This window comes from Penicillium diatomitis (genome assembly GCF_028827545.1).
Source record: "Penicillium diatomitis strain IBT 30728 chromosome Unknown utg000003l_segment0_segment0, whole genome shotgun sequence".
Taxonomy (NCBI): domain Eukaryota; kingdom Fungi; phylum Ascomycota; class Eurotiomycetes; order Eurotiales; family Aspergillaceae; genus Penicillium; species Penicillium diatomitis.
This window is the reverse complement of record NW_026623175.1, coordinates 1602636-1630443: the sequence shown is the minus strand read 5'-3', so window position 1 is coordinate 1630443 and position 27808 is coordinate 1602636. Positions and strand designations below refer to the sequence as shown.

The 27808-nt window shown below is 50.6% G+C and overlaps 7 protein-coding genes across 7 annotated transcripts; 3 read left to right on the top strand and 4 right to left on the bottom strand.

Annotated features, from left to right (window-relative positions):
- Positions 1 to 1568: 1568 nt before the first annotated feature.
- On the top strand, positions 1569 to 2249 carry N7539_002776 (uncharacterized protein; the record flags this gene model as incomplete). Its single annotated transcript, XM_056932379.1, has 1 exon — positions 1569 to 2249. One exon carries the CDS (start codon positions 1569 to 1571, stop codon positions 2247 to 2249), a length of 681 nt encoding a protein of 226 aa, XP_056792338.1.
- Positions 2250 to 4066: 1817 nt separating this feature from the next.
- Positions 4067 to 4867, bottom strand: N7539_002775 (uncharacterized protein; the record flags this gene model as incomplete). Its single annotated transcript, XM_056932378.1, has 1 exon — positions 4067 to 4867. The coding sequence occupies one exon, from the start codon at positions 4865 to 4867 to the stop codon at positions 4067 to 4069; it is 801 nt and encodes a 266-aa protein (XP_056792337.1).
- Positions 4868 to 8628: 3761 nt separating this feature from the next.
- Positions 8629 to 8955, top strand: N7539_002774 (uncharacterized protein; the record flags this gene model as incomplete). The annotated part of the gene is made up of 1 exon (XM_056932377.1): positions 8629 to 8955. One exon carries the CDS (start codon positions 8629 to 8631, stop codon positions 8953 to 8955), a length of 327 nt encoding a protein of 108 aa, XP_056792336.1.
- Positions 8956 to 10096: 1141 nt separating this feature from the next.
- Positions 10097 to 13416, bottom strand: N7539_002773 (uncharacterized protein; the record flags this gene model as incomplete). The annotated part of the gene is made up of 5 exons (XM_056932376.1): positions 10097 to 10316; positions 10388 to 10625; positions 10754 to 13053; positions 13128 to 13297; positions 13360 to 13416. The coding sequence occupies 5 exons, from the start codon at positions 13414 to 13416 to the stop codon at positions 10097 to 10099; spliced, it is 2985 nt and encodes a 994-aa protein (XP_056792335.1).
- A 2634-nt stretch (positions 13417 to 16050) lies between these two features.
- Positions 16051 to 17183, top strand: N7539_002772 (uncharacterized protein; the record flags this gene model as incomplete). The annotated part of the gene is made up of 4 exons (XM_056932375.1): positions 16051 to 16129; positions 16180 to 16207; positions 16565 to 16956; positions 17011 to 17183. The coding sequence occupies 4 exons, from the start codon at positions 16051 to 16053 to the stop codon at positions 17181 to 17183; spliced, it is 672 nt and encodes a 223-aa protein (XP_056792334.1).
- Positions 17184 to 18683: 1500 nt separating this feature from the next.
- On the bottom strand, positions 18684 to 21198 carry clrD (uncharacterized protein; the record flags this gene model as incomplete). Its single annotated transcript, XM_056932374.1, has 2 exons — positions 18684 to 20384; positions 21082 to 21198. 2 exons carry the CDS (start codon positions 21196 to 21198, stop codon positions 18684 to 18686), a joined length of 1818 nt encoding a protein of 605 aa, XP_056792333.1.
- Positions 21199 to 24292: 3094 nt separating this feature from the next.
- Positions 24293 to 27608, bottom strand: kin1 (putative serine/threonine protein kinase Kin1; the record flags this gene model as incomplete). The annotated part of the gene is made up of 4 exons (XM_056932373.1): positions 24293 to 26259; positions 26347 to 26974; positions 27103 to 27425; positions 27470 to 27608. The coding sequence occupies 4 exons, from the start codon at positions 27606 to 27608 to the stop codon at positions 24293 to 24295; spliced, it is 3057 nt and encodes a 1018-aa protein (XP_056792332.1).
- Between the last annotated feature and the right edge of the window lie 200 nt (positions 27609 to 27808).

Here is a 27808-nt window from a genome sequence, read left to right as displayed (position 1 = left end):
CACCTGGCTCGATCACCTCGTGCTCAAACCCTATTCCCGACCCGTACGACTACGTTTGCATTGACAGGCAAGTACATACGAGACCGCTAGTGGTTCGGATGTACCACTGATCCCCACTGTCGTGCATCTATTGCAGGAATAATAGTTCATGGTACTAGTCGAGGAGTGACTGGTTCACTTTGCTTGGGCAGCGGTTCCCAGTCGACCACTTAACGAGACTCATGCTGATCAGAACCCTACTGAGTGCATGCTATAACGCTGCTAGTCAATGTATTGGAGGGAGGATGATCCAGCGACTCTACACAAGATGACTACAGGCGGCTTGCTCTCGACTTCAAGTGGTGCTGCCCATCGTGCTATTGACAAAGTCCCGTGCATGTGCATCCTGCACCCTGCATCCTTCCCCGAGGCGGAGCTACTTGTGCCCCTGTTCCTGGTCCAGTCAAAGGTTCTGACATGCAGCAATACTCGTTCTGAATCTGGCGAATTTCGAGAGCCCCTGCACTGAAAACAAGCCAAGATCCACAGAATCCCCCCAGGAGACAGTATAGTCGTAGGTAGTGGTGATCAGGTACAGTTCAGGTACAGTTCAGGCACAACACGAGTCGACAGCAACTTGGTGACTCCTTCCATGGTACAATTCGTACCCAGGCACAAGTACTCCCTTTTCTTCAAGTTTTTCGTACCAAGTACCAGTACATAAGTAAGGTACCATTTTCACCTATTGTGTATTGTGTATGGGTACTAGAACTCACTTAAAGTTAGGAACATTGTCGATCTCGACTGTGTTCCCCTGGATTCCTTCGGTTTAGGGCGGGTCGGCCGAAAATGATGAATCATGCATTGATGAGCAATGAAACGATCTGAATGCTCGGGTCTCTTCACTTTTTGGAGAGCATCAACCATTCTATGCGACCGAGAATGGTTCTGCTTGCGGGTCGGCTCTCGCCCTCCGTCAAGGGCATTGTTTAACGTTCACACGCCACGCAGATTCTCCTCTCCCCTTCGACCGCATGCGGACTGCTCTCTCTCTCTCTCTCTCTCTCTCTCTCTCTCTCCCCCTTCCGCATTGGGGTTCCAACCGTTCTTTGATGATTTGATGACCTGATGATTCTGATGATCTCCATGTCTCAAACGCACTCCCTGCAGCCGTCCTTGCAGTCAATTGCCTGTTTGGTCGGGCCGGCAGCGTGTTCCTGGGCCAGAACTCGTTAGGGTCGCGCGTACTTCATAATGTCTTGAATGTCTCCCTTTGGTGGACCATTTATGCTTCGGACATTTACGCTGGTCCTCAGGTTGAATTAGTCGACTCCCACTACTTGTTGAAGAAGGAGAGACTGTGACTGTCGCCTTGTACTCTGCCTGGTCTTTGCATTTACAGTCTCGGTCGCATACTGCAACAGCCAAACAGAGACGAAGAAGGAAGAGCCACCACCCTATCGGCCTACTAGACTTTCGGATCATCAACACTGCCAGTACGACTTTCAGCCATCGATCTACAACTGCTTCAGGGACATTTGACGAAGAGATCACCGATACCTGGAACATCAAAAGTTTTCCAAGTGACCATGGATTCCACATTGCAACAATTTCCTCCTCCGCCATTCCCACCTCTCCATATCACCACGGACACTTATACCCCGTCGTCATTCCATCGACGTCCGTCCAGTGAAACCTCCAGCTCGTCAAGTTCGCGAGCCACTTCGCCGCCCGCCTCACCGACCACAACTCTTCGTCGACATCATCATCATCATCATCACCAGTTGAAAGACCAGACTTCTCCACACCATCTTTTCAACCTCTCCTTCCACCCGAGCACTGTCCATGCAAAGGAGGAGTTTGGTGCCGACAGAAACCCTACTGTCCGCCAGGGTCGTGCTCGTGAATCGTACTCCCCCCCACGCACCTCGCGCTGGGGCGTCGACATTCTCAAAGGCTCCGTTCTTCGCGGTCGGTCCTCTCTAATGGTTCTCCGGCGACGTCCGTCCGCTGTGGACCGGGCCCTGAGCGAGGAACGGAGTCGTTGTGATGAAGATGCGATTGAGAGACAAGGCCTGGATCTCATGGAGCCTCGACCGGTGGACATGCAATTACCCATCACCATGCTGATGGAAGAGCCGGCTGCAATTCATCGTCGGTCTCCGTCCACATCGAGCGGCCGCTCAGATCCAGATAGCCGATCGACTGCAGCTCATCACCCTTGCTTTGTCATGGGTGGTATCTTTGAAGTCATGGAGGGTCGAGTATGATTCCACCTTGACCGCGCTCTTCTCGATGAGATCGGAGCACTTCTTCTTCTTCTTCTTCTTCTTCTTGTTTCATGTTTCGTGCGTCGTTTTTGTTGCGATACTAAAACACACCATTGGAAAGACCTGTATTTGACTGCAAGCAGGATCTGGGGCTTCGGGCCGCCAGCTTGTCTTCAACGGCGTTCAAATGGGACCAGGACGCTCCGAGGAGAATGTGTCAAGTGATTGAATACCATATAGATGGGGATCAGGTCACACGATGGACTGATCGTGTTGTACAAACAAGAAGAAACCCCGGTAGCAGGCACAAACTGTGTTGGAGAGAGATTTGTTGATCGTGCACGGATTGAACACATAAACAGATGGATATATCAAAACATACACATGGAAATTTACCAAGCACCTATTCCAGTTGACTTAAGCTTCTCCACCCATTAGCTGTAATACTGGACTCTATGCCTGTAGGCCCGGTTTACGATCGCCCGCCATCGGTGGCTCCATATATGATGTATACATTCTCACACGGCCCCCCCCCCCCCCCCCCAGCCACGCGGCCACGCCTGAAGCTGAAGGCTGTCATATGTTGCAAGGCAACATCGTAGCTATAGAAAAATCGTAAAAGACTCGGAAACACGGGATCTCCTCCCAGGATCCATGAGGATCGATTCCACAATGAACGCTACCGTTCATATCGAATGCTACAATGGAATCGTCAGCATCAGCATGACACTGTTTCATGGACAGACTCGGCACTCGGCAGTATACGTGTATGATTTTGAGCCCGAACTTAGAGAAAATAGAAGTCTTTCAGACTAGCAGTATTGATGTCCGAATGCTTTAGACAGGAAGGCCAAGCTATGTAGTACCTATGTACATACATGACTGTGTATATCTTGACTGTATTGAAAGGAACGGTGTCGCCCGTTCGATAAACAGACTGGGCTCTGGCTCTTCGCCTCCACCAAAAGAAGCATCGTCATCTTCGTGAGAGAAAACTAAAGACTGTATGCACGTAGAAAATGACGTACGGAATGAGAGAGCGGAAAGCCAGTCCATAACAGCGGCAGGAAGAGGCAGCTGGCAGATTGCGAAGAAGATGAGAAGATGATGAAATGGCCAAGCTTTCATTTAGACGCACAAATAGATGCCTTCTTCTTTCAAACTCGTTCTGAATATCCACGTGATTTGGTTCTGAGAATCAGTAAAGCTATGGTAAGTAAGTACGCTCTACAAGCGACAAAGTGTACTGACCTTTAAGGTCTTCTCCAATTCCCAGGCTGGCCTTGGAGGAACTGGTTTATTCAAGAATTCACCCTCCATGTTTCTGGGCTAGGGATCCCCCGAAAGATCTTAATGAGGATGCCAGACTGCTGCTGGACAAGTGCAAGGCTTTGACATGAAAATCGCCTGAAATTTCTCCCTGAAATGGTTGGCGCCTTGGAGGAGGAGTGGATCCATTGGAGCTATGATACCGCTCTCCAGTGAACCCTGGTAACTTGGGGACTTTGATCATTGCCTTTGATAGTGTTTTGATGAGACTAATGAATACAGTCATATCCCTAATTCGGACTCATTCGAGTGGTCAATCTAGATACAATACGTCGCATTGCGATTTATCCCCATGGGATAGAATTTATAACATTCAGGATAGCAAAAGACAACGGGGGAACGAATCTTGGAAACATGATGAGCGGGTGACGCCAATGACCTTGTGGGGGCATGTTGAATACCCAAAAGTAGACGAAGCCGTCCTAGACCAGTGGAGACACGACAAAGGTAGGACCGAGGTGAGTATCATGATACATGTATAGACCATCCTAGTCGGTGTACCTGTTGGCTTCAATGGGGATAGCACACCCGGCAGGTTGACGCTGATTCACGTAGTCCGCAATCCAGGGACCTGCACCTCGGCCGGTCCACCATTCAGGACCCCCAGGTGGTCCGCAATAATAATTGACTCTCCTGTCAGAGTCCCCCACACACTGGTTGACACCGTGCTGAGGCACGCTGATGCCTCGACCTGCGATAGAACCAATCTGGTTTGCGTTAGGTGCATAAACAACCGCAGTCCCTCTGTTACTGGTTCCGCCACCTCCACAAGGGCACTCCAGCACTTCTGTAACATCCACCGTGAATGCTGTGACGGCTTGGTAGAAGAGGACACAAATATCTCCGTTCTCGCCAGCGACCCCGTTACATTCGAAACTGTTCGACACCGAGTATGTTTCCGACTCAGAGACACTGAACCCAGCAGACGAGAAAGCGGAGTTGACGCCCAAGCTTAAACTCCATCCAAGAGTAGTTGCATACCCAGTACCGGTCGAAACCAAGGAGGTATCGCAAGCCACGAGAGTCCCGCCCTTTTGAGTGATAACAAAGTTCTGGTGTGGGTTACCATTACCGACTTTGGTATAATGGTAATAGGGTGTACAACCACCACAAACGATATTGGGGGATTCGGTCTGATTGAGCACAGAGCCGTCTCGTCGCACTTTGATATCATCACGATTCATAAACTCCTCGGCAGACATATGGATCGAAGCCGGAAACGATGACACTAAAGCCACCAAGGCCAGAATGGTGCCAAATCGCACGATATTCTGTGCAAGGTACCTCATGTTGAGTGAGATGCGCAGAAACTGGGAGCACGAAGAGTCTAAAGAGAATTAGCTGATTGAACATTGACAGCTCCGAGCAGAGAGGCAGATTTACCCTCGAAACCGATAGTTTTGTGCCGACAAGCAGGAAGCGATGGACCAGGGCTGGTTCCAGGTAATCAGACACAGCAGAGGAGCTCACTTCGGGACTGGGGATTTTGGACAATTCCATGGCAACAAGAGGAGGATAAGAGTTGCTTTTTAAACCCAAGGATTCGGAGAGCTCTGAGGTGGGCACTCTATTACCCATGGCCTGGGGGCCGAAAGAAGGGCCGAAAGATGCAATTGCAAGATAGGACTAGTTGCTTTGACCTGCCTCATTTGTAACGCAACAATAGGTTTACGCTAGGTCTTCAGGCGCCCGATGTTGGCAATGCAAATAGTATGCTAGTTGCATGGCGCGAAGCTAGCTAGCTGATGATTTGGGAAAGGCATTCGGGGCCCCTCCAGATAATCAGGTATAACAAGCTCGATGGATGTGGATAGAACGTCATTTAGCACCCTAACACTAGATGTACAAGTCATCGGCTTAATCCCCGCCAACAGTATTGAGAAAGACATCCAAGGGTAGTTGGTTTCACCTTCATACTTTTCCTCGACTAGAACTGCTCTTGTCTGCGCAAAGAAGCCAACACGACATCATCGACTGGTAGTCAAATATGTATTCGGACTCTATATCGCACATGTGTTCCAAATCCGACATATGAATCCCATGCCTGAGCCTCTTTATTAAAACGACATAACAAGCGCATCTGCGCTCTGACGTAACACGTTCTACTGTCGAATGGCCTCTTCCTCCTGTTAACTGCCTTCGAGGCGGAGAGTGGCTGCCGATGAGAATTTGGGACTTTGGAGCTACTGAATAAAATGCCGCATATGGGGAGCCTGAGGTCAATGCAGGAATAGATCGTAGCGTGTCTTTCTTTCTTTTTTTTTTTTTTTGCAAATACTCGCCTCTGTAACCGGGTGAAAACAATTTGACACTCTCTGTTGAGCTCAAGAGTTGAAGAGCCCTGCTGTGTCGAACAGAACGTGACTGTATAGAGACAGTGGCGGTGACATTTCCAAGGGACAGTCTACAGATGCCTATGTCATAGCGTCTATCGAGGGGGAAACAGTTAGTGTGGGTGATTTGGATGTTGCATGGAGGCTTCTCTCCTCGGATGTAAGCTCGAAATTCGAATTGCCCGAGTTCCTTAATCAATGGGGCTATACGGAGTATACTACTCGTAGCTCAACATACTTACTGCAAGAATACATCCCTATCGTGTATATACTGGACTGAAACAGGGTCAGAAGCTTCACGCGGATCGTGAGAGAAAGCTACCTTGCAAGTTGCAACCGTACGGGGAAGAACTCCCGTCAAGGTACGCGCTCAATAGGACAGTTCTAGCTTCCTTTCCCTGTGTTAGCCTCGGCTCGTGCCCAGGAAATAAGGATCTGTGTAGTAACGTACCCTCTCGTTTTTGATACTTTTACTTCCTCGGTTAAGTATATATATACTACTAACTTATACTTCACGACATGAGTCATGGCGGTGGATCGGGTGACCCCAGTTCAGCCGGGGTAGGATGACTCTCGTCAGGGTAGGGGCAGGGTAAAAATACTTTTATTTTTCCCATGTACCCTAGATCCCGTGATCAAAGCAAAACGTCTTCCATACTTCAAATGTATGCAAAGCTTACGGTCGCACTTCGGTACCGGAATAGTAGGGCGGACCGTACCCTGACGAGAGTCATCCTACCCTGGCTGAACTGTCATCTGGTAGATCGGCAGACGGAGGAATAGTCTATTCCATGGATCTCCTCGCGTCCACGTCCCTTCGCTGGTGGGGCTAGATAATCGATTGATTCGCTGGCCAGGAAATTGCTTGAACCAACTAAGCTTTTCTTGTTGTCTTGGAAGGTACGTTAGCGGATGGGCGGGTCGCAGCGTAGCGAAGGGCTCGGATACTCTGTACTTGAAGAGGATAGTGTGGCACTGTGGCGTAAGGTCCCAACCATTCCCGTCCTGGAATGCTCCCCCACCAGAGTCCCGTACGGAGGTCATTGCATGTCACGTCCGCATACTGCAGCCGTTGAATAGTGCTTTGCTCTTGTGCCATTTCAGAAGATTACCAACAGGTGCAGATCAGATTGAGCGGCTTGGATCACGAGCGCATGGATGCTGGGGATTTAGGACGGCCGAGGACTAGCGCGGGTGCGAGCAATGTCCGTACGCACGAGTGTGACTCGCTAGAACAGAACATGTTGGGTGTATACTCAGATACTGTGTACATCTCTCCCCATTACTAGGGAAAGGGGGAGTTGGGCAGGAAGTTGGAGGAACTCTTCATACTCTGTATGGGGTAGTCTGTACAAAGAACTCCGTACTCCATAGATTTTGACAGGGGAGAGTGCGCCATTTGCGAATGAGGCAGTCTCATCGGGATCGACCCAATCATCATTATTATTGTTGTTGTTGTTGTTGTTGTTGTTATTTCTCATTTCCGAATCTGTCCGGCCTCGGGCCCGATTTGGCAGCGAAGTCCGCCTAGAGCCGGGACTTACCTTTACCTCTCAAGGGCCGGAAAGATGCATCCCATGCACCCTTCCCCCAGACTAAATCATGCATGACCTCATTTTCTGTCCAATTCCGTATCACATAGTTGGGGCCAAGGTCACAAGCCAGGTTCCGTCGGGTCAGTATGACCAGAGGGGCGTCCTTGAGGCTCCCCAATTGCCCCAGGCGCTTCGTTCTCCGCATGAATTCGACCGCTTTGCTCGCATGAACTGTCCAAATCGGAGTCAGCGCGTAGCTGACACTGAGCTGATTACGCCCGCACCCGCAAAGAGTAGGGCCTCGGGCTGGCAACCTAATCATGGCATGTGGAACGGCCCCACGTTGGCTTCCCGGTGGCTTCTCGGGGGGCTTCCCGGGAACGGTTCGCCTGAACGCCTCCTGGGGGCCTAATATCAGCCCCGTGCGCGATGATTGGGGATGGGATGTCGTAGGGTCCGCTAGCGGGTGAAGTCGCAGTGACGCTACTGTACTTGGTCGAATAATAAGAATACTACGGAGTAGGTACTCAGGAGTGGCTACCAGTAGGTTATGGTACTGTACATCCTATCACTGTAGTACCATTTTGTACTCTACAAATCAACCCCTTTTGGTAGGCCACAACCCCTCCACTGGGGAATAGTACGACGCCACCAGATAACACCTGCCCGATGTGAGCGGTCAATCAAACTTATAAGTCAGGAGGACATTCACCTCTGTTCATTTGGTTCTTCCTGTTCCGTTTTGATCGAGCTACCTTCTGGCACAATCCTCCTCCTGCCATCGCCGGCCAAGTATCCTGCCACCCGACTTGCAGTCTCGGTCTCAGCCAAGCACCTGGACTTACAAGCAGACCACGAATTTCTAGTGAGTGGACCAAACGGTACTGACGTCCGCTCTCTTGCCAATGATGATTCCATCTTTTTCGTTGCGTGCAAGGTTTGCTGACTCGGTGCTCCGAAGGTCGACACGCCGCATATAACATCATGGTGCAGCCACTCTCGGTCGACGATAGCGACACATTTCCGGAAAAGACTAAACAGTCCACCATGAGAAGCTCCATCTTCAACGTATACCTGTTTTTAACATCCCTGTGTGCAATTGCCGCGCTGGTGATTGCTGCGCTCTCGCTCCATAGGGCAAATGATGGCACTGCCTTTAGGTCCTCGCTATTCACGACCGACATGGAGCGCACTTTCAACAGCACGGTGTATGCAATCGCGTATGGCGGGCCCAACGCACCAGCATGCGACCACTTCAGCGCCGAAGTAGTGACTGGTCAGACATCTATCCCGGGCCAGTGTGTTAGCGTGGCCGATAGCTACTCAATGTGGGTGACCAGGTTGGCTCACAATTGTGTGCCATATGCCTACGCACAGGAGAACTGCAACGGTACCTCCCGAAAGCTCGGCGGCATCAGCCCTCCAGACTGCGTGGTGGCGGCCGCCGCCGGAGACCTGGCTGGCAAATCCGGGGAATCTTTCAGAAGCTTCCAAATCTTATGTACATGAGACAATCCAGTATCTTTACCGAACACCCCAGGATCAACAAGCAGAGACTACCACTCTTCGCTTTTCTTGCTGATATTAATTTGGAAATCTCTGCCACCCATCCTTGTGAGGGTTGATTGCCGTCTTCTCACTGTGGGTTGAATATATATATATATATATATATTATGTTCCAATGGACATCTCCCGATCTGGTGGTAGTTCCTTTGCCTGGCCAAGTCCAACCGCCTTCCCCCTTTCGCCCAGCCTCCGTCCCTTCAGCTCGAGTGGGTCAAGTGTTGTTTGGTTCTCTTTTCCACCCGAAATTGTTTGTTTCCAACAAGTGATCCGTGATCATGAATAGTCCAACATTTTTATGACTCTCTTCGCACGTGATACAGTATCAATCGAACTGCATTAAACCCATTTCTCGAACGCCTTGGCTCCACTGTAACTATGGATACAGCAGCAGCACCCCTTCAGGCAAACACCTAACCTTCTTTCGTTAGGTCCTCAGCTTACCCTCGTGACATAGGAGACTCATGCCGGGTTACACTGATATCGCAATGCACATAAAACACATCGTTGCAGACCCATAGAGAGTAGACGATCTGTCCAGGAGCTAGGATCTTATACTAGGATGCTGTAAGGGCAATTCGCAAAGGGGGATTAGCCTGAAGGGGGACTGTGTCGTATGCATAATGCAAGTCAGTGGTCACTGAAGAGGAGACGGTGATAATAACACAACGACGAGTATGGAAACCATATCTACGAGCTACAGAGTACTCGAACTTGCATGGGTGAGTGACAACTGTGACTCTTGTGACCTTCTAGGCTGGCTTCATTTGGCAAATTTATCTCTGGGGAATCTGCGAGTCCTTCGTTAACTCGTGACGTCCCTGACCCGCGGCTGGCCTCGGCCCACGTGATTCCTTTCCGTATTGGTCTTGTTGCGGCTTGCCAAGTGCCCGACTAAGCTCTACCCAGTCTCTAACACCCATCAGTATCCAGCTGATTTCTCTTCTTACAGATACCGGACTGACAAAGAATCAAATGAGTTCTCTCAATATGAGGGCAACCTGGATCTGTTAAAGTCTTGAGTGAACGCAGAAAACGGACAACTTTGCAGGCTCAGGTCGCGCAGAAGCTAGAGCAGACCGACGGATTACAGTTTGTTGTACCACAATTTGAGCTGGTACATTTCGAGGTCGTGCAATTTGAGGTCGTGCAATTTGAGGTCGTGCAATTTGAGGTCCCACAATTTGACGCCGTGCAATTTGAAGTCGTGCAATTTGAAGTCGTGCAATTTGACGTCGTCGTACATTGCGAACTTGTGCAGCTCAACCCGCTTGAAATTGATGAGAAGGGGAGGGCGGCGGACATGCCTAGTGAGCCTAGCAACATTGCATTCATAGCCTGCGTGTTGCGTAAATGGACTGCCCGCAAAGCTTGGAACTGGCGCCTCTGTGCCTGCAATCGATGCTCCTGAGCTCGACGAGCTGCCTCGAGGCGCTGAAAGGCCTCTGCTGCCCGCCGTTCTTCCAACTCGCGAGTTTCTTGCTCAATTTGTTGGATTTCTAGGCGCATAGCATTCATTTTCTCGACAAGTTCGTCCTGTCGTTGCTGGGCAATCTTTCGTTCCTCCTCTTCCTCACGAATTCGACGAGCTTCGGCATCTTGTGCCTCGATGCGCTCTGTATGAATATCAGATACTGTATGAGTAACCCAAAACGAGATCTAAAAGGGGGAATCAGGGAGCGCGATAGTAGTAGAGGTCGCGAAAGGCCACCAAACCCAAATAAGGAGTGGTGAGGGAACTTACCAATTCGTATAGCTTCCTTCAAAGCGCAGCTCTCTTGCCACACCGTTATAAGTTCTTTCAAGGACTCGGCCAAATCGGTCCACAGCTGCCGCACGAGTTTAGGGAACATCATTTCCATCTGCTCGTAAAACAAGGGGCCAGGTAATTCATCCGACGCCACAGCCGAATTTGCCCGGAAATGGCAAATGCACGCCTGTGCCCAGTCTTGCATGGACAAGATTCCCTTGTCCTTCTCATTGGTGTCATTCTTATCTTCGTCGGCGTCAAAAGTGATCAGAGATGCTTGTACCACCAATTGAAAATAATGCAACAGGACCACGGGATAGATCTCAGCACGGACAATGTCACTCAGAATGGTGGCTGGTTCGTCGTCGCTGAACATGCCGACCTGCTGGTTACACATTCTCGGAATAGTTTCTTCGGTTAGCTGCGCCCACACCTCCGGCTGGACGGTAGGCAAATCTTTGAGCAGCTTAGAGACTGCCTCTCCCTCCTCGGTATCATCTTCATCAATGTAAGTGCCGATGAGTACTTGCGCTCTCCGCAGTCGCTCCTGCAATAGTGGCTGATCTGTGTCTTTCAGGCCATCAACAAACTCGTTGGACAGGTTTCGAAGTAGAGTGCGGATGACACGACATTGCAGATGCGTGGGTACAGCTCCATGGAATTTTTCAAGCATCACAGTATCCCACCCACAGTCCATGTCGATGAGAAGCTCCTGAACGGAAGCCGAGCTTGCATAATTCTCGACCAGATCTTCAGTCTCTTCCTCGATATCATTGTCCTCTTCTTCAGGTTTTGGAAGACGGGGATCGTGCCATGAAGTTGACTGGGTGTTGTGATCCACAAAGTACACTTGAGACAGATTTGTCAAACGCATCTCCCATCCAGAGGGGAGGGGTCCCAAATCATGCGTTTGATCAAGTTTGTACGGGTGCACGAAAAAGGTTTTGTCGGTTTGTGTGTTAATATACTGAATGGTGTTTGAGTTTAACAATTCCCATTCCCAATCAAGAGGAAGCGGCCGCATGAGACGCATCAAACGCCCAAATAAGCTCGAGTCCCGGTTGCTCGAGCGAGCACCATCGTGATCAGCGCTCTTATCAGGATCTGCAGCAATCAAGGTATCTCGAGCGGTTTCACCCACATTCTTCGAATTCGCATCTGGGTCCTCCTTCTTCTTTACGTCGTTCGTTGGCATGGCAGCAGTAGCGCATGGTGAACCATCCTTTTTCCCATGGCTTTCTTTGGGTGCGATATATGACTCACCGAAACGGTCTTTCCAGGCTGTTTGGGTTTCTTGCAGGCTTCTCGCCAGAGCCGACTCATTCACAGTATCATCATGGTTGATACGTCGCTGGACATGCTCATCACACCATGAGTGATAAAAAGTTGGAAACATCTGATGCGTGTGCCAGAAAAGGTCAATGTCAAGAGTGGGCACCAAAGAAGGCAATTCCTTGGTTGGACTTTCGACAGCAAGCAGCTTCATGAATTGGTAGTATCGTGTCGAAGCCGCAGCAAGATTGAATCCTTGGGTCTGAAGCGTGACACGATGGGAAAAAGAGCGTTGGCGCTTCGCCGCCTCGATAAGATCAATACTAAAGTCGGGCCACACATTATTCGAGTAGGCCCGGCGAATGGAGGCCAGAAGACGCTCGACGCGCGGCTTTGCAGCACAGCCAGAGGGCAATGAGGATACCAGGCCATCCCATGAGTTCCAGTTCATACCACGATGTCGGGCAATGCTCGCGAATCCTCCTACCTGACGCAGATCTCGGGTGGAATTGCATGTGCGCTCGACACCCATCGAGTTGACGACTGCACCACGGAAATGCTGCGAAGCCAGATCTGAAGGCTTGTCACGGATGAATCGCACAACGTCAGACCTGAGTGATATACGGCAGATTTCGTCGCGAGTGAATGTGCTGTTGCAGCCATGGCATTGAATTTCACCGGCCCCGATGCGCATTTGCGCCCACTCGTCCCAGTCGACAGTAATCCGGCGCTCACATTGTTGACGGGGGCACAGGAAATGTTCCACTTCCGGTAGGGCAAGCAGACCATCATCTTGCGGGTGGTTGTTCCAAACCTGGTAGGGAGTATTTGGATATACAGATACCCAAATCGCTTCAGACAGGTCGTGGGACCATTCATTGTCATTAATCAGGCTGACGAGGCCAGCCAGAGGGAAATCTCGCTGCGCACGTTTCAGTGGTGCGTACCGCTTCCGGTAGTGGAGGTCTGCCATGAATGTGAAGGGGGCGAGGTGGTGGGCATGGAAGACAATAGCAACATCCCTATATACGACCCAAACTTAGCAGTGGGTGACGGCTAGGACGAGCTAGTCTCATCCTCTGACACTTTCACTTACCAGGGAGGCAGAATTTCCACGTCAACGTTGTCCCCTGTATTTGACAGCAAAAGGTCCAGATACTGGACATATCGAGCCTCGGCGCTGGCCAGGAAGGCGTCGATCCCTTGTGTAGAGTGCTCGGCATAGTTCAGAATCTCGGTGAAATGTCGTAGGAGCAGCAGGTGGTCCTGATTTCAATCATTAGCCCGCGGATGGGTACGAGTCCCAACGCGCAGCGCATTGAACGTACTCTGGCCGCTTCGGTCTTGAAAGGTGGCACGGCGTCGGGACCATTAAACTCCATCATCGGTGCGCGATTCGCCAACCTTTCTCTACTGTCGGGTCGGCCTGATATTAGTCGTTTTCACGGGTTTGGACGTTTTCTAGGTCGGTGAGTTCTCCTCAGAGAGACTCTGGCGGGTCTTGCAGCCTTGAATCGTCGTGCAAGTCGAGAGTTGAGATGCCAGCCGCGCTTGGCGGAGTCGTGGACAACAGTGGCCGAGTCTTATGTTCACTAGTGGGTTAGAGTGGTCGTATGCTCGGGCCAGTTTGTACGCCACGTGAATGTCGAATTGAGAGGCGCAGTCTAGAATCAGCCTTCGACGTCAGGTTGTGAAGCTGGAAGCGAGAACTCGCATCACCTTACCACCAGCAGGGCTTCAGCTCGTGGATCGTGATCTGACGTTGGTAGAGCAGAATACTTCTCATATTGGGATACGAGTTCGATTCTTAGCTAAGAACTTAGATAAAAATTAAGTGTTCTCATTAATGAGCCTCTTGAGCTCCACGGTAGAGCGTAAGACTGTTAAATGACAGTCATACTCATCGGTTTTTTCGCTCATACAAAGCACATTCCCTGGGGCATCCTCAGACTGTCCACCTTGCTAGGACCAGAGCGGAAAGGCCGAACTCTAATTTTCACGTAACTGTTCTGTCATCTTGTTTTGATGCTGTACTTACCAAGAGACTAGACTCTTTTTTGCTACTCCTTACCGCCCACTAATTCCCGGACCGTGAACACCAAAAACTCATCAAGAAGTTCTCTATACCACAATACTATTATTTTTATAATAATATATCATACTGGATTGAGATATTATAAGATTACTAGAAGATAAGTTTCAAAAGTAATTTTATAGGGTTGGTGATATGGTTATAGAGGATGGGTAGGTGCTAGACCGCGGACTTCGAGAATTCGAAGTAATGAGTCGGAAAGTAAAGGCAGAATCGTATTTTATTTTGATAGTTGCACACTTTCGAAACGACGACCGTAATAAATCCAATAATTGACCTTACTATTTCGATACTAGCGAGGACCTTATTTCCGAAGGATTTTTTAATTTGAGTAGCCAGGCATTCATGGGACACCCTTATGAGCGAGCATCTCACTGGTCTTACTGGTCTAACTGGTCTGACTAGTCTCGGTCGGGCAGTAAGTAGCGAGTCACCAGGTCAATTTTGGGTTCGGTTAGCCAAGACCCGTAGACCGCCAACAGCCTGAGTATCTTGAACGAGAAATTGAGGCGCTGGAAATGTTCCTCCTCGATATCACTATTGGGACAACGGAGATCGTTTAGACTCGGCCCGATTGTCATGTGCCAGTCAGCACCTGACAGGTATGCTCAGCCTCCCAGGACGCCAGGTGCGCTTCGGCCGCCTCGGACGCCACGTGAAATTACCAGGTCGTAACGTGAGCATAGAGCCTTTAAGTAGATCCAAAGTGATTGATCTAAAGTGATTGAGTTTTGGTGATGACGGCCACATATTTTTATCGAGGCTGAAGTAGGGCAACCAACAGTGCGACCCACCGCCGCTAGCTAGCTTTATCTTTGAACTATAGTAGGCAGTGGGCACTGGCCAGAAGATTTTGGGGCTCTTGCGTCGTATCTGACGAGCCGACGTGCCCTTCGTGCGCCACCTATCACCACAGTGTGATCGTGTAGTGGACAGGGTTCGCAGCTTATCGAGATGAAAATAGCGAAGGTTGTGAAGCCGAACCTCATGCAAATCGGTCCAGGTTCATCACGATCAACTTGATTCACGAGCATTTCAAGGTAGGGAGCGACAAAAGAAGCCTTAAGGGGCGTCGTCCTGCAATCTACACCCTGCGATGAAAGCAGTCCTCAGATGCTAGAATAAGTTCTGTAGCGGTAGATGACTACTACATTCGCCTTTTGATAAGTAGGTCCAGATGTTCAGAGAATTATGGATATATCGCCGGGCCTACTACAGTATTGAGTATACTGACGGGCAAGCGCGGTGATGCAAGGATGTCTAACAAAAGTGAGAAGATGCCCCACCCTTTTAAGGTTCCTGGCTGTTATATTACAGAACTCTTTATCGGGACAGGAGCGAAAGGGAGGAACTAGCAGTTTCTTTTGGTGTGAATCTTGGATCCAGAGCGATCGGTATCGCTACTAATGGGGTCCTTTTTTTTGCGTTGGTCGAAGGGCTGTTGTTGATTCTGGTAAAGAATGGTGAATTAGTATCAGCTACTCTGTACGCTGTAGCAATTGAACGAATGCGTCTCTAATTACTATATTAATCTCGGCATGGTTTTCTGACCGTGGCTGAAAGTGAAGTCACGCATCAGCCTCAATCCCAGCTCGTCGGCTGCCCGAACCAAATCGTGGTGCTTATCACTGCCACGGTCTTTTGATGGACCCTCGCAGACCCTAGCGTCGAACTTTGTTGGTCACTCTTGAGACGTGCCACATTCTGGCGGGGGTGCTCCATACTATTCACTGAACATTGTATATTTTAGCCGAAGGATCAAACTGAAGAGCTTGAGCTTGAATGAGGCTACTCAAATCATCACTATAAATGTCCTCCGCCTTGAGACTAACCCACGGCGGTGCAAAGAAATCAATCCTCGCATTTCTCGTCCCCTATTTTTGATATCCCTCCACGGCAGAACACAAGTTCCCAAATTGTCGCCAAGATGAGCATGAACTCATTGTTCCTGCAGCAAAACTGTGATTATTCACTCAAGCATTGCAACTGGCTTGGCGTGGAAGGAGGTAGGTCCTGCTGACGTCTTTCTGCTTGCAATAAACTAAAACTGTTGTAGGAAACTGTGCCCAGAAGTTTTGTTTTGGGTACCCGTCTACCTCTGGCACTTGTCCGAGAATTGGGCTTGATCCGAAAAATTGTTGTGGCTCTTCCGACCCGGCCACATGTTTGAATAACTGGCTCCATGGAGGAACCGGCAGTGGCAGCAGTGGCAGCAGTGGCGGCAGTGGCGGCAGTGGCAGCAGTGGCGGCAGTGGCGGCAGTGGCAGCAGTGGCAGCAGTGGTAGCAGTGGCAGCAGTGGCAGCAGTGGACCTTGTGCAAGTGTAGTTGAAGTCTTGTTTGGATGTTCGTCAGCCACCCCGAGCTTATTTCCTTCCGGGACGATTTACACTGCTGGGCCCTACGCAACTGCAGCTGCAAGCTGCTTGTGCTACGATTCTAGTGGAACCTATGACCCGTCTGTGCTCGATGACAATGCGAGTGAATGTGTCGCATCCGGTAGTGCCGCTCACCCGACCTACTATCCCTACGCCAGTGTAATGAGTGGGTTCTGTTCCAATGTCGCAGGGCCTGCTAGCACTCCAGCAACAATGACCATGACGGACGGACAGACCGGATCCCCCGCAAATGCCACCCCCAACCCCACGGCCGGGAATGCGACAATGAGACCTGCAACTGATACTTCGGGAGTCGGGCCTACTTCAAGCGCCGCATCATCAAGCCAATTGGTGTGTTCTGTCCACTCTGTATCTTCTTCTTCGACCGATCCCTATCATTCTATGGGATCAATGGTTGCTAACCCCTACACAGAAGACATCAGCGGCATCTCCCCAGGTGAGTCAGACCAAGGGTTTTCAACAACTAATATCTTGACTGACCAAATGTCAGCTTCACTGGAAATTGTCTCACTTGGTGCTCTCCGCATTGTTTTTGACGGCTTTCGTAAACGCATAGATGAGACTGATGGCTTTGTGAGGAAGTCAGCTGAGCACGCTTTAAGGAGGTACTTCAGCAGCGAACGGTCTCATCCGGATATCCTTACCAAGCTTTCCGTTCTGTGAACTCAACTCGTAATGCTTACATGGTGGATGTGAAATGACTCGAGGGTCTGCGATTAATATGTTTTCCGCACCAGCTTTCGGGCATTCTTGACAGTGCCGGCCAGAGACCGCATCTCCGCCATAACTTCATAAGCTCTCTCTTCTCTCGTTTCAACTCCAGTATTTCCAGATATCGGTAACTAGCACATTTATATTTATCGACAAGCTTAGACGGCGCCAACAAATCCCTCTTTCTAAGTATAGGTAGTGAGGTACTACGAGCGACGCGTAATAACCTGTTATAACTTACGACTCAGACCGCACTACGCATATAGCCACCCTGGGTAGCCGGACGGATACTACGTAGGTAGTAGCAGACGTCTACCGTACCGTAGGACTTAGCTACCACAGAATGTAGTATGATTAGACCTTGCCAAAGCTCGCGAGTTTACGTGTCACGGCGCGGCCACGGATAAGTTACGTGCGGGACGCTACCGAATCCCTCTAGGGTCATAGCTCTAAGGCCGTAAGAGTGTGGGTCCTATACGCAGAAGCCCTATATATAATAATCGAATGTGATCCCATAGACATACCGCAAGGCGGGTGCGGATCAACTGACTATATATACCGTTGCATGCGGACTATTCGTATCGAATAGTCTGGCATAGACCTTTTGGTCTAAAACCAAATGAGCAACGGCACGGGTGATTCCACGTAGAAGGGAGGAAGAGTCCGAACCCTTAAGGTTCAGTCTTTAAATATCAACCCCCCTAGACTTTAATCCTTTACCTAGTTAACAGTCCTAGTAACCCTGCAATCCTGGCCCTAACACTCCGACCGAGCTTACCCGAACTTCTAATACTCAATAAGACTGCACTGATTTCCTTTCTTATATGAATACCCTGAAATATGGTATAATATCGCTAGATCTATATATATACCACTGGATGGAGGTCCCTTTTCCCCTAATTGTTTGGATAGATATGAATTTCGACTTCCTTGGCTCGACAGGACGGGCAGGTCAGTAGACTCATCGATAGACGCCTAACATAAGTCAACAAGCGTGCGAAACCTTCTCTTTAGAAACCCCGGTGTTTCAAGATCAACAGGGGGAAACATGTTACACTGGCTGAACAATCATATTCAACAACGGGTATCATAAAGCCTCTTGAGCGATAAGATGCAAGAATAGTCTGAGAATTGGAATGCAAATGTAGACATGCGGGTGTGCTTTGCTTGTGGCTTATAAAAGGAAAGATAAGATAAGAACAAATCAGAAATGGGGAATGAAGGTTTCTCTAAGGATGTGCGCTCGCAAATGGTAGATAGAAATCAGTGGAAGCCATCATCCAGCTCGAAGCATAGTGATAGCTCCAATTGTCGGTTTGAGTGAAAGGCTGGCTCGGAGAATCATTCAACGGGTTGACGTCGAAAGACGCAGAATGCAAGTCATCCAGGGACATTTTTCTGCATCGAATCAGTGCAAAGAATGCTTGCTCATTTCCGTCCAGCCGTCATGATTTAATTGCCCTTCTTTCGGCTGTTGGGCCATAGTTGACCTCGGCAGTTCGGTTCGCCGCAGAGACATTTGACCGCGCTGGGATCGATTTGCTTGGAACCATCCCAATTAGGATGGTAATCGAAGGTCAATTCTTCTTTGGCGGGAATGTCCCGAATCGCAAAGAAACCGAGATAATACAGCCGGTGGTCGGCCAAGCGGTTCACCGAGACGGGAATGATTTTGCAATTCGGGTTGCAGGAGTGGTTGATAAATCTCGATGCGCCTCCAAACCTAAGACTGTCGACTACATAGCAGTCATCGTGTGAGAGATGGCTCTCTCCCTCTGCGATGAGCCAATCTAAACTGAACAAATAGGACGGTTGACCCTCACGGGCGGCCTCTCGGGCATCAGCAGCTTCCTTGGTCAACACCTCCCCCCAGTAACAATCAATGAACTGGCCCGCGACCAGGGGCTCTAGGCTTCGCAAGCCCAGTCCGCGCTTGCCTGTATCGAAGACCTCGAGGCGAACTTGGCGGCCGCGTTGTACGACATGATTCCAGCAATCATGGCCGGCGCAGTGGCATCGGGAACTGCATTCAGAGATCATTGCTTTTCGATCCATAAAGTCCTCACGTAACACGATCGTCCCCGAAGGCCGTCGCTCATAGGCAACAATCAGCTCGTCGGAATCGAGTTCCTCGACCAAACAGCTACATGTCTGGGGGTCGCACTTGGTCCCACAATCACAGCCTGTGAGAAAGTCGTCGGCGACGGGGTTCACGCCAGGCCCTAGGCGATAATCTCCGATGAAGAAGAAGTTGGCGGATAGAGTAGCCAGTCGCTCATCGTCGACATCAAACCTAGTATCGGGCCCACCGCTAATTCGCTTGAGCTTCTTGCGGTGTTTCCTGCGCAAAAAGTTGGCAATGGAAGCCCGACTCATCGGCTCTTGACTCAGCGAGTATGGAGTCGGACTCCGCGTAGATCGAGGGAGCTGTGATGGGGGTGGTGGGACATTCTTCTGGATGGAGAAAGTATGAACTCTCTTCAAAGGCCCCAGTTGGGCGGGTGCAGTCATCGTGAGAGGAACCATCCTTTTGTTCGGGGTAGACCGACTGAGACTGGGATACGCCCGAAGTCTGCTCTTGGCCTGCTCCTCTCGTCCCGTTGGGAAATACTCTTCGCTAAGCCCCGTGAATTCCACTTTGGCAGCAGCGAGAAGTTGATCCTTTTGCCCAGTTGAGGGAGATGGTATCACCACGCTCACTGCACTTACAGCAGCCTCATCTCTTCGCGGACTTGGCGTTCTGAGGCTATGCATGGGTCTTTTGCCCAATGCTTTTGCGCTAAGAGGTGGCACCGAGGCTTCTGGGCCGTTCTGGTTCCCGGTAGGGAGGACGGCCTTGATGATCGATGACCCCTGGTCCGAACTCTCGATTTCAGGACTCTTTCGTTTCCCTAAAACGAAAGGAATGAAAGTCGTAGATACGGAGGCAGGAGTGCGCTCGTCTGTGGCTTTTTCATGCTGGTGGCGAAGATGCGGTTGAGCTGTAGGCCCAGATCCAGCAGACAGACGTGGAGGTTCTATTCCCGCATGTCCAATCTGGCTGGCGTTGGGGTTTTGAGGACTTGAGGATGGTGCCCTGTGAGCTAACTTGGAGACGAAAGTGATCGACTCATTTGATGGCTCTGGCTTCACGTTCTGTGAGAGTCCGTTTGTCTGTATAGCGATGTTAGCGGTGAGCTAGCAACAAGGCAGCCGCATGACAGCCGGCAGTTGCATGTATCGTTCGCTTGTGCTGCCATAGAGACACGGGGATAGACCACGCGTAGTTGAATACTTTGATGCACCTTTACAGTACCATCACAAAAAGATTGTGGACGAATCCCCGAATAGGATACGATTGTGTAGCAAGACAGGTAGGGGACGAGCACTCGGCGGATGGGAATGGAAGGAGCGGGGACAAGGAATGAGCGATGCAAGAATGAAAAGGAGCATCTCGAACCCAATAGCAAAGGCAAAGATATGTGTGCGAGCGGATTTGTTTGGCTCGGTAATGGAGAACCTCGCGGAGGCAGGCGTCCCCAAAAGACACCAAAGATCGACCTTTCTGGGAAGTTTCTTCAGGCTAACCGAAAATAGGCGGGCAGCAGAGAGCACACGAGACCACGTCCATACTCCAGGTTTATAAGGTGTTGGCGGCTGTCCAGCTGCTCTCTACCAGCATCATGGTAACCACGAAAACACTCTTGCAAGAGTCAAGACTGCGGTCGACCCTCTGGGTTTTCACCATGTCGGGCCACATGAGACCCTGAGGCAAAATGCAAGAGGCCAGAGAGGAAGGAAAGGGGAGGAAAGGGAAGGCGTAGAAAAGGGTGTGTCTGAAACCGAGAAGTCTCCAAAGATCTCAACTTACCGACTGCGAATGTGGATTTGCATTGTCAATATCCATGGGTGCATCGTCCCGCGTCAGATCAACAATGTCGGGATAAGTGGAAGTCGTGGCCATCCAAGGCGCTGCGAGTCCCTGCATCGTCACGTTCGGGTTCCCGCGACGGCAGCCGTCCAAGGTCTAGCGTACCGTCCGTCCGGGTAGCAAAGACACCACAGACGGCGAGATAGTACGTTCACCCAAGGACTAAACGGGCATAGACATATGTAATAGGCCACAAGAGATCTTGCTAGAGCGTAGCATAGGTTCAAAAAGCCGCGGGAGGCCACATAGGAGATGTTAGCGCACAATAAAGGTAAATCGTCGAGATCGAGATTCGGAATCGGGATCCTTGGGGTGAGTAGATGTCAAGGCGGAGACTGGACTACTGGACGCGTGAAGGACGGGGCCAGTCGCGACTTCTTTAATTGGGAAACAAGAAGGAGCAATCGGGAGCAAGCGGCCTCAAAGACGCGCACAATTATGCCACGGCTTATTGCTGAAAAAATTGGGGATCAAAGCGCGAAGGAGGACTCTGTACCATCAGGTTATTCAAGAGAATCTGATGGTAGCTCCGAAAATTAGGGAGACAAAGAGAGATGATCACTAAAAGAAACAAAAAAAGGTGGTGTCTCAAGAGTCAAAAGCCTAGAGCCCTTGACACGTTAGGTGTAGGACGAAGGACCCAACTCCCAAAGCCATGAGGGTTGTTAATAAATTGTGTAGAGGCAGGCCAGCTAACCACGAAATTAATTCAGGACCGAAGACTAATGGGCAGTGTTGTTGCTGGAGAATCCTCTCAAATTCAAACTGCCCAACACAGCGCCCACCGCCCGCGCAATCTGAAAGAATCGTAGTCCCCTCCAATCAGCTTCGCCGAGCATATTACGTAATTATTAAGTAATCAGTCTCATGACATATCATATTCCCTCCCTTCCTAATAAGAAACGATATCTCTAACGATCTATGTTTTGCTCCCGTACAGCTAGAAAGTAATTGAGAATTATAGAGTATGGTTCCCGGAGGTTTGAACGAAGACTACAAAGTCCGTGTAGTGAAAAAGCGAGTGCATAGCCTTGCTTGTAGAAAGGGGTAATTAGGCAGTGTCGAAAAACACCCTAAGCACGGCGCAGGTTCCAGCCTTAAACAATCTGATCATACGAGGCGAGAAGTCTAGACAGCAATTGATCAAGGCAGTACGTAATATATATTCCAACTTAGTAGTGGCCACTGGCCAGTCACTGGTCACCGGTCATAGTATGCGAGTCAGTCCGTTTCACATCTCATGCATGGAAGACGAATAGGTAGGCACTCGGCTAGCGCTGTTAACTGAATCTGCTGTTTCCGACCGTAATATCAGGTGAGATTATGGTCGATCTTAGTGTAGTTATATACAAGACCTGCTTACACAATTCTTTTTCACCGACCCTTATGGTCTAGCCGCTAGAATGATATTTGTTGTGAACTTATGGTGGTGTAACGTGGACGGTGTGAAGTGCTCTCCCATGTCCGGCGGAACTTCGCTCACCCTTCATGTTCTCCTGGCTTATTCGCGCATCACCACGATTCGTCACACCTTGGAGAACCAAGAACTCGATATAGACTATTTCTCAAAGTACTCCTATATTCTACGACATATCAAGCTCAGTAATCACAATATCATCATATTAAAGAAAATAATTGAGAATCTGATGATATCCAGAGGAAGGACGAAACTATATATATAAGAAGGGTTTAAAGATATTATGGGAACGCCCTTACCTTACCCTGATTCTACCGGCCGGTAGCCATCTTGGATAAGCCGGCGCCTTCCTCTCCTGAGCTATAATTCGTCTGTCTTATTAGGCGGTGAATTAGGCGGTCGTAATTAGAGCACAATCATATCTTTCTCAAGTGGTTCGTCAATAATGAAAACAACATTAGCGTATTAGGTACAGTTTGACCACATATTATAGTAGGGAATCCGGTTACATATACCTAGAGCAGATGGTTTGCAGAGGTGCGGGTGCCTGATGGTGGCCTTATAGTCGGGAGAGGCTATTCAGACATTACGAGAGGGGATCAATCAACTTGATCATCCGAGAAATCATTCAAGGATCCAAGGAATCGAAGGGATCAACGGATCGAGGATGAATGACGGTCCTTACAGTCTGATTCTTGAACACTTGCAATGACACACTCTTTCTGATCTTCACTTACGCCCCTTGACAACGAACGGATAGGTCTTGTACGGTCGGCCTGGGAGGTCTTTGGACGTGCGTGCTGGTGGGTTTGGTCTGGTTCCTCTATGACTCGACCTGTCTGGTGAGATCAGACTGCCTTGAGCATTCCCCTCTTCAATATGTAAATTACTATATCCTATCAATAATACACAGCATCATTGACAGTCTGAAATGCTCCAACAGTCTTGACTTTGGAGGGGTCAATCCCGATGCCCTACAGCCCGATGCCCTACAGCCCGAGTGCCGGGAGCCCTGGTACAGTTCCGTTCTGCCGCCCGAACATTCTCTGTTCACCCCGAGCGTTTTTTGCTCGGCGCAACACGAGTGCCCGAGCGGTCATCAGTCCTTGTGCTTGTGTCTGAACTACCAGCCCACAAGAGGCGAAATTACCGATCATTCCATCAGTAAGGAAAACCTGAGCTCTCATACCTTACTCCTGGTCATCTTCCTGTGGCCCTTCGTGTTTAGTGTGACCATATCTTGACGAATTTAGTGAGCTTCCTCCCATGGTCCTGTATTTGCAAGACGAGTGGGCCCAGAGGTTACAAATCGGCAGAGTAGCTTGAGAGTAGTAAGCCAGAAATCATGGATTATCTACCTAGGTATGAATGGATGTGCAGATGAAATGACGGGGGCTAATCGATGGTGACACGGAGGGTACGAGAGACAGAAAGCATGAACATGAAGAAGGTATTTGAAGGGCGGCCATCACACAAAGAATAAATGCGTGTCTGTATGGCAGGAGTCGTTGCGGAATGTACCAGATTGGCAATGCAAATAAGTCACGTGTGGGTGTTTCGAGGAAGAAGGAAATAGTAGAAAGCTTTAGAATGGCCAAACACACAAAGGAAAACTGGAAGGGGTTCGGGGGCAATAAAGGAATCTCCCCATGACTGGATCTTCCCTATGTTCATCACAAATCACTGCGTGTGACATCACATGACTCAACGACGGACGGGTGAGGCTCACTCGGATTACAGACGCAAGGCATCAAGAATCTTCTTGGCCATCTCACGGTACTGCCACATGCCACCAGACACCTTCTTGAATTGGATACCGTGAAGCGAGAACAGAGGTACCTTGACAATGAGGATCTCGAAACGGAGGATCAGATTCTCTCCAGTGTCGCTTTGAACACGCGTCGTCGTTTCTCCAACTACCCGCTCGCCAACAGAATTGCTAGTGGGCGGCTCCCGTGCAACATACTCGTCTGAGGCATCAGAGTTGGTCGTGAAGCTGTTATCTGGTTGGCCGTGAGTTCGACGCTGCACTTTAGAGTGAGGAGATGCTCGGCTATCGTCACGGCTGTCATCATGACTCAAGAGACCACCAAAGCTGATCCGACGCCGGTGAGACACTTGGCCTTGACGCTCAGGGCTGGGCGGACCAACGTCGACCACCTTGTCGAGGTCGATGCTAGGAGCGTGGCGGCAGCTAAACCCACCCTTGATCTCCACGTAGTCCACAGCCAGCTGCTTGAGGACGCGAATGATGTCGGCACGGATGACAGGCAAGGGCTTGCTGCTAGTGGTCGAAACGCTAAACAGGCCCTTGAGATAGACAGGCTTGGACAAGTCTTCTGCTTCATTGGCGCTTTCTAGCGCGGTGCCAGCACCCGTAATATCCGCATCCGTCTCCTCTGGGACATTGGCTTCTCGCGTGGCCTCACGGCGAGCTCGCCGCGCCTGAATGCTTTCACGTCGGGCGTGACCAAGCGACATGGTACGTGCCGTGTGCCCTCGTGCAGCGGTCTTTGCACCCCCTGGGTCTCGCTGGTTCTCGGGTGGAGGCTGATCCGAGCCGCTTGTGGAGGGTGGCTGACGATCAACATCTAGCGTATCAGCGTCGGCCCTCCGAGCGGCACGTCGTGTGCGGTAATCAGCCGAGTTGACGCTGGTAGACCGACCAAGGGACTTGTTGCTCAGGGAATTGGGGTCGCCAGGCTGCGGAGCAGCCAGCAGATCCTGCTGCTGAGCATAACTACTAACCGGAGTTACGGATTCAGGCGAAGGCTCAGCCCGACGAGTGCGCCGCACACTGAAGCCGCGATGGATGGGAGATGCAGAGTCTGCAGGAGGCTGCACGTTCAGTGTCGGCGTGTTGGGAGTGCTCACCCGCTCTCGATCACGTTCGGTATCGCGGCTTCGATCTTTGACCCGGCGCGTGCTGAAGCGCCGTAAAATACCTGCGGCAGTACTTTCCTTCTTGGAGGATGGTGCATCGAGCTGGGCGGCTGTAGGAACGGCATGTGTGGAAGGAGAAGAAACGTGGTGACTCTTGAGCGTCTCAGTCACCTCATCTTCGCCATGAGTTCTAGCTCGTGGACGAGAGCGACGACCAGTGTCTTTCTCGCCAGGCAGCTGATACTGATTCGTGTACGCTGCCGCAGGCTGAGTCAGCTCGGGCACTTTGACATCGTTGGTAACTGCGGGCTGACGGAGACCGAGAGCGCCCGGTCGGGCCTCGCTTCGTTCGTTGTCAAGCTTCTCCTTGACCAAATAATACACTGATATCAACGGGCTGTAGGCGTTGATTGGGTCATTGCCCAATTGAATAGCTTCGGCAGAAGGAGCAGACAAAGTGTCTCGACTTGCAGCAGAGTTTCTTCGTTTATAGAAGTCAAAAACGCCGCGTTTCTTCTCTGCCTGGGTAGCCACTGGGTGGTCGCGAAGATTCAGCCGCACTGCATTCTGGTACTCCTCAGATTCGAGCGTTTTGGTCAATTGGGCATTGATGTATTCCGGAGACCCAAAGTCAAAACCTGTCATTCTTTCGATGACTTCCTGGTCCAAAGGAAGCTGCAAGGGTTCTCGAGCTGGAAGGTAGTTTTCGGGCGGTGCGCTGAAGCCCTTGTTCATCCAGGGATGATTCATAATCTCAGCCAAGCTGGCTCGCTGCTTCGGATCTGTAACCAGCATTCGAGAGATGATGTGTCGGCATTCTATGATCCACATCACGTGTTAGTTGGTGGCTTTCCAGGAAGGACAGTCAAGGGGCAAGCAGCAGAGACTCGATCAGGAAAACATACCAGCGGTTAACCCAGGAGGATATTCCACCACACCCTTTTTGATTTTCGCGTGGAGTTGAGGCATGCTTTGATCGTCAAATGGGACTTTGCCACACACAAGCACATACAGCACGATGCCGAAACTCCACACATCAACTTCCGGACCGGTGTACTGTCTTGCCTGGAGCAGTTCCGGGGCCGCAAAGTACAGACTTCCACAGAAAGTTTTGAGCAGGCTCCGAGGCGAGAAGAGGTTGCTTAATCCGAAATCGATGATTTTGATATCGCCAGTTTTGCTGATGAGAATATTCTCAATTTTGAGGTCGCGATGAACGATACTGTTGCGATGACAATAGTCGAGCGCACTGGCGATCTGGCGGGCAAACTTCCGCGCTTGTTTCTCCTTCAGCTTCCCATGAGAGATGATGTAGTCCAGCATCTGACCACCATTGACATACTCAAACAGCATGTACCAGTGATATGTGGTCCGGACCACGTCCCGCATACCGCAGATGTACGGGTGGTTCGTGAGGGAGACGATAGCCGCCTCTCTTGCCGTTCGAATCTCTTTAGAGCGATCAGCTCGCTCCGTTTCGCGGGGCGATTTGTGCTCCTCGGTCGACAAACGAGGAACGATTTTGACAGCAACCTGCGATGCGAGGAGAAAGATGGGTTAGCCAAAGCTGCGTACCAAGTCGGGTCATATTTTGACTGTGAGGTCCCCCAACCGGATACGAGGAGGAGTCAGAGTAGAGCAGAGTAGATGGGAGTAGGCACCTGTTCTCCAGTCTCGATGTTCTTGGCCAATTTCACTTTACCCATACTACCTGCACCGATCGTCTTTCCCAACGCCCAATTCCCCGTGGGGGTGGAGATGGTGGTTCGCCGCTTGGGCTGGCCGGGTGCGCTCGCAGACGCGGGCGCAGAATCAACTGGAGCCAACTCATTTTCACGCGGCTGCGTTGACGGCGTTCGTTGGTGATGTCGGCGGGAGGACTCGGTCCGAGCAGTGGTCGGTCTCTCGGCGGAGAGGTCGCGGTCGCGGCGAGTGCTGGTGTCGCCATCCGATCGCCCTACGCTGTCAAAGGCGGCATAGTTGACTGGGGGCCGGTGGTCATGAGAGGCAGTTTTGGAGTGCGCATACTGGTTCGGGGGAAGGGGGGCTGGGAGGTGTTGGATGGTCGAACCGCCACGCTTCTCGTCCGGTGGGGGAGTTCCGATGGAGCGGCTGCTCGCGACGGTCTAGACGAGGTTGACGCCGTGCGCCTCGGGACAGAAGACATGCTCGCAGAGTCGCCAGAATTTTTGGATACACTGCTGGAGGTTGACAAAGAGGAAGGCTTGCAGGTGGTGAGCAAGCGGGGAGGGGGGACAAAGCGCCGCTGACGATCGAGTGTTTGGAGGATCGGTAGAAACGGTCCCTGCGACCGCCGCGGACTGGAAATTGTCCTGGGGATTCTCGTCTTTCACGAGTTGCAGGGGG